Source organism: Saimiri boliviensis, chromosome 1 (assembly GCF_048565385.1).
Source record: "Saimiri boliviensis isolate mSaiBol1 chromosome 1, mSaiBol1.pri, whole genome shotgun sequence".
Lineage (NCBI taxonomy): Eukaryota > Metazoa > Chordata > Mammalia > Primates > Cebidae > Saimiri > Saimiri boliviensis.
Window position 1 is genome coordinate 164,503,585 of NC_133449.1, and position 13,149 is coordinate 164,516,733.

The 13,149-nt window shown below is 35.8% G+C and overlaps 1 protein-coding gene across 18 annotated transcripts in view; it reads left to right on the forward strand.

The window, feature by feature from the left end:
• SMAD5 (SMAD family member 5) overlaps positions 1-13,149 on the forward strand; it is a 43,624-nt gene that overhangs the window by 12,202 nt on the left and 18,273 nt on the right. For 12 of the 18 annotated variants that reach the window (XM_074379829.1, XM_074379866.1, XM_074379875.1 and 9 more), the window contains 2 exons: positions 5,449-5,532; positions 6,358-6,929. In XM_074379829.1, coding sequence (XP_074235930.1) covers positions 6,527-6,929 — 403 coding nt within the window. In that variant the 5' untranslated portion in view covers positions 5,449-5,532; positions 6,358-6,526. The remainder of the gene's footprint in view (positions 1-5,448; positions 5,533-6,357; positions 6,930-13,149) is intronic. The other 6 variants (XM_074379884.1, XM_039467643.2, XM_039467646.2 and 3 more) reach the window with 1 other exon arrangement.

Here is a 13,149-nt window from a genome sequence, read left to right on the forward strand (position 1 = left end):
TTTCTTAGGAACTAAATATATTACCTCTTAGTATATTTAGATATATATTAATATATCTTATTTTATTAATACATAAATATGTGTTATTCCCACTGATGTACTTTAGGATAGGTATGGTAGATGGCTGAGGATGAGGATAACAGAGGTACAAATAGAATCTGCTCAGAAGCCAGATTGTCTAGGGCATTATTTCACCTATATGAACTGTCAAATGAATCTTCCCTTGACTTAATAAAGAACTTAGAAGTAAACAAGCCCTGGATCACCTGAACATTCCAAGGATAAAAATCATGCATGCTATGCTAAGTGGGTTCTTTTTGAGACAGAAGAGAAGTTCATTTTCATTAGGTAGTGATCAGGCTTCTGCAAAAGCAACACTGAGGAATATAGGAGAAGCTGTGATGAATGCAGAAAGATAAAACAAAAAAGTTAAAAGAATGAGAACAAAGGAGGGGTAGAATGACAGATACTGGTGGCAAGTGATGGGAAATGTCAGAAAGGACTTTGAGAGAAGAAAAAAGAAAAAGCTGCCATATTTTTTCTAAGATGTATACTTTTTTTTTCTTCACCTCATACTTGACAGTTAATGGCTTCTGAGAATTGCTTTTGGCCAGGTGGCACTTTTGATCTAGTTGTCATTGTACAAGCAAGGCTCTGACTTGCTGTTTCTGCTGCTGTCATTTCAGTCTCATTCATGCCCTTTTGTTTCTTGAGTTTCAGATCATTTATGCCCTTTTGTTTCTTTAGTCAGTAACATTGCAGTCCATGTTGTATGCCTTCTGTAGAGGATTTCATTTAAAATGAAACCACTGAAAAATGTAGGGCACCATTTTAAACTAAATGGTGAGTAAAAGGTCTGATTTTATCTTGAAGAGTGAAACTAAAATTTTGGGAAAACATTAGGTTATAGTAACTGTAAACATGCATCAATTGTTATAATGAACAAAGAATGGATCAGGTGTGAATGGATCAGGTGTGAATGGATAAACAATTTTTCTCACAAAATAATTCAGTATCATGATATGACATCCTTCAATTTGACATTTGTGGCATTAGCTTTTAAGTTTTTTTGTTTTTTTTGCAAAAATACTGATAAAAATGTATATACATTTTTTCAAGGACCTCTGTTAATTCTTGATAGTCAAACTATTCTTACCGCCCCCACCCCCACCACACACACACAAAGAATGTCTTGCTTACTGATTACTATAAAAGTGATAGATTCTCCAAGCTCAGTATTCCTCATCTATGCATCAGGGCTACAAAAAAGTACAAACTAATACATGTAAAACATGGAGAATCTCATAGATTCATAGATATAATACTGAGGGAAAGATTACATGTTATTCGTTCTATATAACATTCAAAAACAGGCAAAACTATAAATACATTATACTAGCCCCATAGGTCTTGGGAACAAGCAGAACCTCAAACATGTTGATGCTTATGCTGCTTGCTGTCCTCTGAGGGACAGAGTCTCTGACCCAGGAGTCTCCTGTCTTTTGGCAGCATCTAGAAGACAGACTAACTTTGGCAGCATCCAGAAGACAGTAACAGACTAACTTCTAGATCCTACATTGTTTGCCATCATTTTTATAAACTTTGGAAATTTGGAATTTTGGCAAAATCTGTAGTCTCACTCATTGTTCATAAGCCATTATGGTGAGGGACACACTTGTGAATGGGGATTATATTTTGTAAGTGATCAGTCACTAGTTAGTTTAAAAAATTTTTTTTTGATTGAAATAATCATATAAAGCACACAGATTTTAAGTGTATAGTTTAATGAACTTCCACGTGTGTGTGTGTGTGTGTGTGTGTGTATGTGTGTGTGTGTGTGTGTATACTCATGTCATCATCACCCAGATCAAAATATGGGAAATTTCTAGCTTCCTAGAAGGCTGTCTCATGACCCTTCTTAGTACTGTTCTGGCCTGTGATGGCATAGGTTAGTTTTGCCTGTTTTTGAATGTTGTATAGATGGTATAATGTATAATCTTTCCCTCAGTATATATGAGAATTCTCCATGTTTAACATACATTAGTTCTTTTTGTAGTTGTGAAGTATTCCATTTTATGAATTTATTACCAGTATTTACCTGCTCTACTGCTGATGAATATTTGGGTTCCAGTTTGGGACTACTGTAAACTTGTTAGGGATATATACTTGCCTTTTGGTGGACACAGCGCTCGTTTCTGTTGGATATATACCTAGGAATGGAATTGCTGGGTCATAGGGATCTGTATTTAACATTAGTGGATACTGTCAAACAGTTTTCCAGAGTGACTGGACTAATTTATATTCCTACTAGCAATATATGAGAGTTCCAGTTGTTCTGTATTATCATGAACAGTTAATCTTTTTTTTTTTTTTTTTTTTTTTTTCAGTGTAGCCATTCTGGTAGTACAGAGTGAGATTTTACTGTGGTAGTTTTTGTTTTCTTTTTGCATTCATCTAATAACTAATGATGCTGAGCCCATTTTCCCATCCAGTGGGTATTTTAATATTCTCTTTTGTGAAGGATCTATTCAGATCTTTTGCCTATTCACCAATGAATTTTTATGATGAATTTTTCTTCCTTTTGTAACTTGAGACTTAGTTAACAAGTACTTGGGTAGTTTGCACATCACACTTTACCAGTTTGGGAAGTATAGAAAACATTTTTAGAAATAATTTTATCAAAAGTGCTAAATTTTTTAGTCATTACATATTTAAAGAGTTGAGTGTGAGAGTTGCTCCTCTCCTTGTGCTAGTTTTACTAGTAGAAGTTCTAGGTTTTTAAAACTGACATCTATTTTTTTTCTAAGCTAATCTCTAAACTCTCCCATATGTTAAATCTTCTGCAGTACCACTGTATCTAGTTCTATCTTTTTTAATAATGCATTATCAGTAACTCATTATCAGGAAACTCTTTCCTAAAAGTGAATGTTTTCTAATATTTAGGCATTTACTTACTGTTCCTTTCACTCTATTGAAAACTTGTTTTTATTGTTTCAGCTCTTTGTGCAAAATCTTAAATCTGATTATCATCTTTACCTTGCTAAACTTGTATCTCCAGTTGTGACCTTTTCCCAGTGGAGTTTACCATCATATCTACTGACAAAGCTACCTTCTGAATGTTTTTAATTCTGTAGGTAGAATTCTCATTTTATCATTATCTTAGTCAACGTGGGTTGAAAATTTGAAGTTATCTCTAATTTCAAGATACAGTTAATAGAAAAATCAGTAAGCATTCGTTAAGTATCATAGTGTGTGGTATGGCACATGGGATGGTCCAGGTGCCAAAGACTACTTCTTATAAGGATTTTGTACTGTATTTGGGAAGTTAAGATATTATTAATGTCTTATTAATTAGTTTCTATGATAAATATTCAATGACTAAAGCCTCTTCAGCATGGGATGGTAAAGGAAGTCTTCATAAAAAGGAATAGATTTGAGTTCATCATTAAGAATGACTAAGATTTTTCTTGGAAGACACAGATGGGCAGAGGAGCAGGAATTTGGATTGGATCAGAAGTGTGTATAGTGGAACAGTAGTGGGTAAGATTAGATTAGGACTGGATCTAGCCAGTCTCTTAAGTCTTGATTATTCTTTCTGAATGCTAATGATTATGATTCATGTTTGAATAGCATTGTTGAATTTGTAAAGCTTGTGTTAGCTAGGCATTATTTATTCGACATTTTAGTAACTTAGGAGCCATCATCTCTATTTTACAGAAAACTTAATAGACTTTGAAAAAGTGATACTAGTAAAGAACAGAATCTGGTGGGCACAGTGGCTCAAGCCTGTAATGCCATCAACTTGGGAGGCTGAGTCTGGTGTGTTTATTTCCAGGCATGTTTTTATTCTCTCATATTGTAGGTATCCATAAATAACATTTTTTTTGTTGTTGTTTTAAAGTTGATATAGATACCCTTAGAAAGGTATGTACATTATTCTAGGTCCAGGGGATCCAGTGGTTTTGAGGGCAGATGAGACAACCTGTATACAACATTTCATTGGGGAAAACATCAAGTAAATATACAAAATTGATGATGTAATATCAGACTAGGGTAAATGCTATAAAAAATGGACAGGGTTGGGGATAGAGAATGTTGTGGGAGTGGGCTGTCATGCTATTTTCAATCAAGTGGTCAGGGAATTCCTCTTTCAGGAGGTGACTTTTGAGCAACTGAATTAATTTGATGAGTAAGCTGTGTTAAGTTATAGGAGATGAGAATTTCAGGGGAGGAAACATCAGATGCAAAGGTCTTGAGGTAGAAATAACCTTAGAGTACTTGAGAAATGGAAAGAAGTTAAGTGTGATTAAATGTAATTAGGTAGGATAATAGTTAAGAAATGAGTAAGGAGAAGCCAAGGCCTTGATCATGTGTGATACTGTATTCTGAATTCTGGTCTTGAAGCTCCTTTCTTTTTGCCTTCCTCCTCCTTAACTGTCTCTCTGTTGCTCATACACATACTCTCTCACACATATGTACACCATCCTTTCTAGCCCCCGTTGTATTCTAGTGTTCAGGAATAAGGTATCAGTCAGCCAGGCCTGTCTCTTATCTGGCCTAGGAAGTGCTCCGTTGATGTCTGCCTGTATATTTTTTTGGTCTGTGTCCCTTTGCCTTTGACATTTCCCATCTCATCTCAGACAAACACACCAGGTTTTACTTCTTGACGTAGATGGATTTTATCATACATCCTTGATGTAGATGCAACTGAGGTCAGCCCTTCTCACAGTTCGTTTAGTACATAACACTTTATATTCTGTTCGTGACAATTATGCTTTCATTCTCTTTGTTATATTTCTCTAGTTTAATGTGGCTAGTTTTGTTTGCCTAGCAACAATCATCCTACATAGGGCTGGGGAGTACAAGGCACAAGGCATACCCATACATAAGGAGTATATCTTTATTTTCCTGTACTCTTCCCTACCGTGGTTCCAGCATAGCAGACTGGATAGCTGCCAGTAGTTGATCAGCATCCAAAACTGTATCTGGTACTTTAGTAGGCTCTCAGTAAGTGTATTTTGAACGAATCAATTTATTTACTGTTGAGATTAAACCCTATTTGGCATAACTTTTTTTTTTTTTTTAAGTCCCATTGGAGCTATTCACAACGCATGGGATCTAACAAGCAATTAATAATTGTTTGTTGAGTTTATCTCAGTTTTACTTTATGTTTACATTGTTTTTGTTTATGTTATTGTCTGGGCTTTAACTGAGCACATATATTCTTTTCTGGGAAGATGCACCCCAGTCCAGAATAGTATTGATGCTAGAATTTTTCAAAGACAGAGCTATAGCATTTGGCGATTTTAGGCACAAGAAAGGAAGCATTTTTTGTTACACCCTTTTTCCAAACATTGTTCTCGTTACTTCAGTAGGTACTTATTGTCTGTAGTTGGCTGTGTAGTGATCTGCAGGAGATCTTATACATTCTTTTTATTTTTTATTTAGAGATGGGGTCTCACTATGTTACTCAGACTGGACTTGATCGAACTCCTGGGCTCAAGTGATTCTCCCAAGTAACTGGGATTACAGGTGTGTACCACTGAGCCTGGTGATTTTTACCACCTGTTATCAGTGGAGTGCCTGTCACTTTCTCCTGTTGTTGTCGCCAGGAGCGTCTTTAATGGTGCAGAACAGTAGTTTGCCTGGAGCAGGTTCATTAACCAATATGCTTAAAATATCATTTAAGCCAATAGGAATTATAAAATTAGAAACTGACCCTTTTAAAAATGAATTTATTCTCTTTAAATTTATTCAACATACTTAGTTTTAAAAATAGGTACTTGCCATTTTACTAATAGATATATTTGTTATGGTTTATTTGAGGGTTTTGTACATCTTACACAACCTTGAATACAATTTGCATCCAATAATGTGACTTCAGTAGTATCATGGCTTTTGTCCAAACCTTCTCAGTCTGGGAAACATTTAAAGAGAATAGTGACCTTAGAGAAGAGCTGAATTTCCTTAAGACTTCTGTTCAGATCAGGACATAATCTTATGTTCAAGACTGACATACTATGTAACATGGATTTCAATGAAGAAAAGTACTTCACAATTAAGTTTTAGGGTTTAGTGTTCTAATCAAAAGGAGTCCAGAGGCTATTTTTCGATAATACATAGGAGGTAGAGCAACCTGGTTTTGCTTTTGGTTACCTTTTGACATTGCCAGTGTCTTACTTGTTGATATTATGGAGAAGGAATTGAGTGGTCCCAGAACTTTTGGAGAAAATTTATCACTTTCTGTTAACTTTGTAATGTTCTTGTTTAATAATAACATACTTTTCAATTATATTAATTTAAATGTGTATAAATTGAATTGATTGAAACTAGGATCCTTTCCCTCTTCTCTTTCAGGACTTGAACCAATGAAAGAAACATATGGCACTTCTGAAGATAAATGTCACTCCTCCCTTTTTAATTGGAACTTCCGTTTAGGACCTGTGTGTGACATTTCACCTGTGATCTGTACTTTCAGTAGCCACTGACTTTGAGTTACAGCAAGGTCTCTGAAGATTTGTATCAAATGACGTCAATGGCCAGCTTGTTTTCTTTTACTAGTCCAGCAGTAAAGCGATTGTTGGGCTGGAAACAAGGTGACGAGGAGGAAAAATGGGCAGAAAAGGCAGTTGATGCTTTGGTGAAGAAGCTAAAAAAGAAAAAGGGTGCCATGGAGGAACTGGAGAAAGCCTTGAGCAGTCCAGGACAGCCAAGTAAATGTGTCACTATTCCCAGATCTTTAGATGGACGCCTGCAAGTTTCTCACAGAAAAGGCTTACCCCATGTTATATATTGTCGCGTTTGGCGCTGGCCTGATTTGCAGAGTCATCATGAGCTAAAGCCGTTGGATATTTGTGAATTTCCATTTGGATCTAAGCAAAAAGAAGTTTGTATCAACCCATACCACTATAAGAGAGTGGAGAGTCCAGGTAGGTCTTACTCCTGAGAAGAATTTGAAAAAAAAAAAAAAAAAACCAAAAAAAAAAAAACTCTTCCTGATATGCATGTAACTAAATTTAGTAATAAAAGGTTATATTAGCTTTGTGTTTCCATCAAATATTCTAATCTTAGAAGAAATACTGGATTTTGAGTTTAGCTTTTTATATGTAGGTGATACAATTCTCAGGTAGCTTACTCTAATTCATTATTCACTGTAAGCACCCATATATCTCCTCTGCCTTTTCCTGTGGATGACCTGTCTCTGTTTTATTTAAAGCCTAAGCTGCAAATGTGTACTATATCCTATTCCTTTTTGTCTAATTAAGAACTTTGTTCCTACAGTTATCATTCTTCTCTCCAGCATTATATTTTCCCTTTCTACCAGAGTATTTCTAATAGCATACAAGCTTGCCATGATCCTGCCCATCCTAAAATCAAACTTAAAACAATTCTGCTTTCCACATCATTCACATACCCCCAACCTCAATCACTGCACTATTTCTATTGGTCCTTTTATAGGATTTTCCATTTTTATTATCTGCACATTTTTATGTTTCATTTTTTCTTGTCACCTCTCTAGTTAAGTCTTTTTTTTCCTGCCGTTTAACTTACCAAGATCACTAGTGACTACCTTTTTATACATCAAGGAGTTATTTTTCAGTCTTACTGTCCTCTCAACTGCATTTGGTACAATTGATCTCCTTCCATTCTACTCAGAAGTTTTTCTGTTTGGCTCCTGAGACAGAATGCAGCCCTGATTTTCCCACCTCACTGGCTGTTCTTGTCCCTCTTTGCTGGCATATTCTTTGTTTTCACAGGAGTCAGTCCATGGACCTTTTCTCCATTTATATTTTTTCTTTATATGCTTTCATGCTGTCACATGTCTTAAGATTGTCTATAAGCTGATGCTCACATTTTGAACTTGAGTCAGCTTCTCCCTTGAGTTTTAGACTTGTCTATCCAGTTGCCTACTTGACATATCCACTTGAATATTTATTAAACATACCAGATATAATATGTCTAAGCAAAACTTCAGTTTTTTCTCTGTTTTTTCCTACTGAAGTAAATGGCAAAAGCATTCATGTAATTGCTAATGCCCTAAATCTCAAGGTCAACTTTTATTTTTCTTACTTGAGTCCTGTATTTAAGTTATGAGCAAGTGCTGTTTGCTGCACCTTCAAAATATATCTTGATAATGTCACCTTTCATGATATCTAACACCACTACTTTAGTACAGAACATCATCATCATCACTCACCTTAAGTAGTCTCCTAATTGGTCTTTCTGCTTTTCTTCTTCCCCTTAACCCATTGTGTTTTCTATGCAACAACCAGAACGATCTTTAAAAAACATAGTAAATCATGTCAGTCCCTACTGAAAATACTTTAAAGGCTATCACACTTAAGAGATTTCTGTGAGACTCTGTATGACATATCCTCAGAGTTCTCTGTTCCTTGGACTTGCCATCCTCCTGTGTCCAAGCTTTACCTCTTGCTGTTTACTTACTCTCCCCCAAGATCTTTCATGGCATATTTTCTCATTCCAGTCTGTCCTTGCTCAAATATCCCCATCACTAGTTGACTCTACATTAGATATTTATTTTGTTTATTGACTGACATGAGCAGGACCTTCCTCTAGTTCATTCATTACTGCATCCTTAGTGCCTAGAATAGTGTATTGTTAACTGGCACTTGGTAGGTGATGCTCAGTAAATATTTTTTTTGTAATGAATGAATTGTATAAGCTGAGCTACTAGCTGAGTGTGTTAGTCATCTGTTGCTACATGACAAACTGCCACAAACTTAGTCGCTTAGCACAATGCATGTTTATTACCTCATAGTTTCTTTGAGTGAGGAATCCAGTCACACTTAGCTGGGTCCTTTGCAAAGCTGTAATCAAGGTGTTGGTTAGGGCTGAGGTCTTGTCAGAAGCCCAGTTAGGGAAGGATCTGCTTCTAAGCCCATGTGATTGTTGACAGATTCAGTTGCTTGCACATAACCTTCTTTATAGGTAGTTCGCATTCATGACAGCTTCTTCAAAGCCAGTAAGGAAGAGAGAGCCTTCTTGCAAGAAGGGCATTATATTCTTAGGGAATGTAATCACACATATCCCGTCACCTTTGCCATATTCTGTTGGTTAGAAGGAAGTGATAGGTCATACTCACACTGAAGCAGGGAGAATTACCCAATGATTTGAATACCTGGAGGTGGGAATCATAGTGGTCACCTTAGAGCCTGTCTTGGTTTCACATGGAGATAACATAAACCCAGTGTAGTAAAAAGACCAAAAATAACATTGGATGAGGAGACTAGTAGAAAGGATGGCAAATAGCAGTGATTATGCTACCTAGGAAAGTTCAACTTAAGAGCTTTAGAGTCACTTTAGACAGTTGGTATGATGTGATTCTCAATTTCTTATTGAGTCCAAGGAGAGCTGAAACCTGAAGGAATTGATGAAGAAAGAAAGATTGAGGATTTAATAGAGAAGTATAGGCTGAAAAACTCCCAAGCTTGATATTTGCTAGGAGTAAGTCTAGGAATTTTATTTATTTCCCTATAGCCAAAGTGTGACTAATGATCAGCCAGCCAATAGAAGTGTCTTATTTTTTGTAATACATTTTTCTCAGCTGTGATTCATTCTATAGAAAAGACTGGGCTGTAGCTCTGCTACTTTTAAATGACTGTAAATTTCATGTCTTAGTAGTTCAGCTGTTGGAAAGAGACTATAGAGACCTCATGTTTGGCCCTGAGTCCAAACATTTTGGGGGAAGGGACAGATTACCCAGCTGTATTAGCTTGCTGACCCCCTCATGATTAAGTAACTATGACACAGAATGGACCACTTCATATTACCAGTGTTAATAAAGTGTAGAAGGTGGTGGCCGTGGTAGTCGTAACGGTGATAGCAGTTAATATTTATTGAGCATTGATGGAATAGTGATTCCTCATGGAGTTAGAAAAGCTTACTGACATTTTACAACCCTTTCAGTTTACTTAAAGGTTTATAGATAAGGAAACAAAGACTTGGAAGTAACTTACGCTCACACAGATAGAATATAGTGGAGTAAGTTTTGCAAAAAGATAAAAAAGATGGAGGATAGTTTGAAAGAAATGATGAACATGGGGAAAATAGAGGGCCAACCTAGGTGGTCCTTGGTATTTAGTTGAATACAGTGATCTCTAACCTTTTTGGCACCAGGGTCTAGTTTCATGGAAGACAATTTTTTCACGGAACAGATTGGGGGATGGTTTTGGGATGATTCAAGCACATATTTATTGTGCACTTTATTTCTATTATTATTACATTGTAATATGTAATGAAATAATTATATAGTTCACCATAATGTAGAATTAGTGGGAGCCTTGAGCTTGCTTTTCTGCAACTAGATTGTCTCATCTAGGGGTGATGGGAGACAGTGGCAGATCATCAGGCATTAGACTTTCATAAGGAGTGGACAACCTAAATCCCTCACATGCTCAGTTGGCAATAGGATTTGTGATCCTTTGAGAATCTGATGCTGCCACTGATATGACAGGAGGCAGAACTCAGGTGGTAATGAGAGCAATGGAGAGTGGCTGGAAATATGGATGAAACTTTGCTCATTCTTACTCAGCATTTACCTTCTGCTGTGTGGCCTGGTTCCTAAGAGGCCATGAATTGGGGGGTTAGGGACCCCTGATCTAATAGACAGTATTGTCTAGTGATTAAGACTGTGGGTTCTGGAGCCAGGCTTTCAGGATTTGATTCCTGGTTTTACAAAATACTACCTCAGGCAAGATACTTAAGCTTTCTGAGATTTAGTCCCTTCATTATAAAATGGGGATAATACTACCTACCTAATAGGGTTGTTAGGACTAGATGAGTTGGTGCATTAAAAAGTACTTGTTAAAACACTAACTGGCCTGGAATCAGTTTTAAATTCAGTATCAATTCTAATAGAATAATCTATTCTGGAAATAGAGCATTGAGGAAGATAGCAGAGAGAAAATTTTCCAAGAAATACTATCAAACAGTTCCCAAAACTGAAAATTGAAAGGGCTCAGTGACCAAGTAATCAGAACAAAGGATAAAAAAAAAAAAAAGCCTCACATGAAATTTTGGGATATCATAGATTAAAAAAAAGATTCTGAAAAGTTTCAGTCAGAAAAGACAGGAAATGTAGAAAGGACTGGAAATCAGAATATTGGATTTCTCAATGCAATTCTGGATTCTGGAAGAAAGTAAAGCAGTGCCCTCAAAATTGAGAGGGAAATGTTATCTGCCTGCAGACAAACAAAAATATAAGATTTTTATAAATGCTGGAAGTCAAGAAAATTTAACTTTTTACTTTCTCTTAGGGCACTAATAGAGGATGAAGTCCAGGAAATGTGATCCAACAGTAGAGAAGGGAAGTCCAAGGACTTCAGATTTGTAGGAGACTTAAGCAGTAACCCATATAGATTGGAACAAAAGGATGGAAGATCCAAGGGAAAACATGGAGTAAATAAATTATTTGATTTGTGGCATCCAAGAACAAGTAATGATAAGTGTTAACAGATCTGTTAGAATTCTGGAAATATTAGTGATATGTACATAAAATTAAATGAAGAAACAGGCAATGGTTAACTTTAGTAAAAACACTAAGAAAAAAAACATTCATAATACACTTGTCTCAGCAATTAATTTTATTTTTGAATACTGGATATTGATTTAAGCAAAAATTTTAACTTTATTTTGGGGGATAGGAGTGGGCTAGAATAATATAAGAAGGCTGCCTCATTTGCCCTAAGAGCAAGTCTACACATAATATCTTGACTGATAATAGCCATATAAGCATATTATTTAGCAGTACACAAAGTAAATGTTGTAAGAGATGGCTTAGAGTTTAAATTGGTTTTCTATAGAAACAGTATGGGAGGGGGCTAGAAATGGCAGTTTTTGTTAGAATCTCTAATAGCATATATCCTTTTTTTTTTTTTTTTTAACTGTCCACGTATTAACATTATTTTGGATGAATAAAAAATAATTTTTAAAAAATCATGTGCATAGGTAATGTACAAGTGAAAGAGAAGCCAGTGAAGCCAGTGATTTTAACATGCCTCTAAAAAAAAAAAAAATCAAATAAGCAAAGAAATCCTTACCAAACTGAATTCCTAAGTAGTTATTTCACTAAGTCTTTCAGATTGCTAGCCTGCTAAATGTAGAATTTCTTGCTGCCTAATGCCCTACTCTCCAATGGCAGCTATCCCATTGTTCTGTAAGGGGAATAGTGGTTGTTAACACACAGTAGAACAAAACAATTGTAGTCAGATGTGAACCACATACTTAGTATACTAATGCAGTAGAATGAAGTAAAACAATAGACAAAAATAGTACAAATACTGACTTAACAGAAACACTGAATCGTGTACATTCCTGCTTCAGGGAGGTGAAGTATGACCTAGGTAACTTAAAAACGAACTCATTTTGTTGATGCTGAATGATAACAGGATCAAGTTGAGATTTTTCTAAGTGAAATTACATTGACAGATACAGGACAGTTGTTAATGAGATGAATTCTAGTAAATGTTTGAAGAATCAGGTTTGTTTAGTTTCCTGTAGGGAAAGGTAATCAGATATTTGAATGTGATTGGTCACTTGGGTCTTTAGAGAAAGTGACTATTTGAATAAAGTTTATCTCTTAAAAATGTATCTGTTAAAAATGTTTAGACTTTGTTGGGTATATTTTCATTATGGTCATACTTAGAAGAGTGATTTTGATTGGAAGGCTTTTAGCTAGAGAGACTGATTTTGATTGGAAGGCTTTTACCTAGAGAATATTAGTATTTTTAGTATGGAAAACCTTACTGAACAACATAACATAAAACCTTTTTCTTAGGTTGAAAAAGATCTTTCAACCTAAGAAAGATCAAAGTGTTCAAAATTGAAAATCTGGAAGTTTTTAGGGCACATTCACGTAACAGGTTCCAACTTTACCCTCTTGTCTTACCTTCTTGTTCAGTGCATAGGCCAACTCATCATCTCTGCTGTCTTCCTCTTGTACCTCTGCCCACCCCTAGCACTCCCGTGTGAAATCCTCCTGGATCTTTAAGGTTCACTTGGGTATGGTTTTTTCCTGCAATATTTTGTTTGATTTTCTGCTAGCTGGGAGTGTTCACTTCCATTTAACTCCGATTATATTAAATTGTTTTATGATTGCTTAATACCCTTTATCTCGTAGAACCTAGGAGT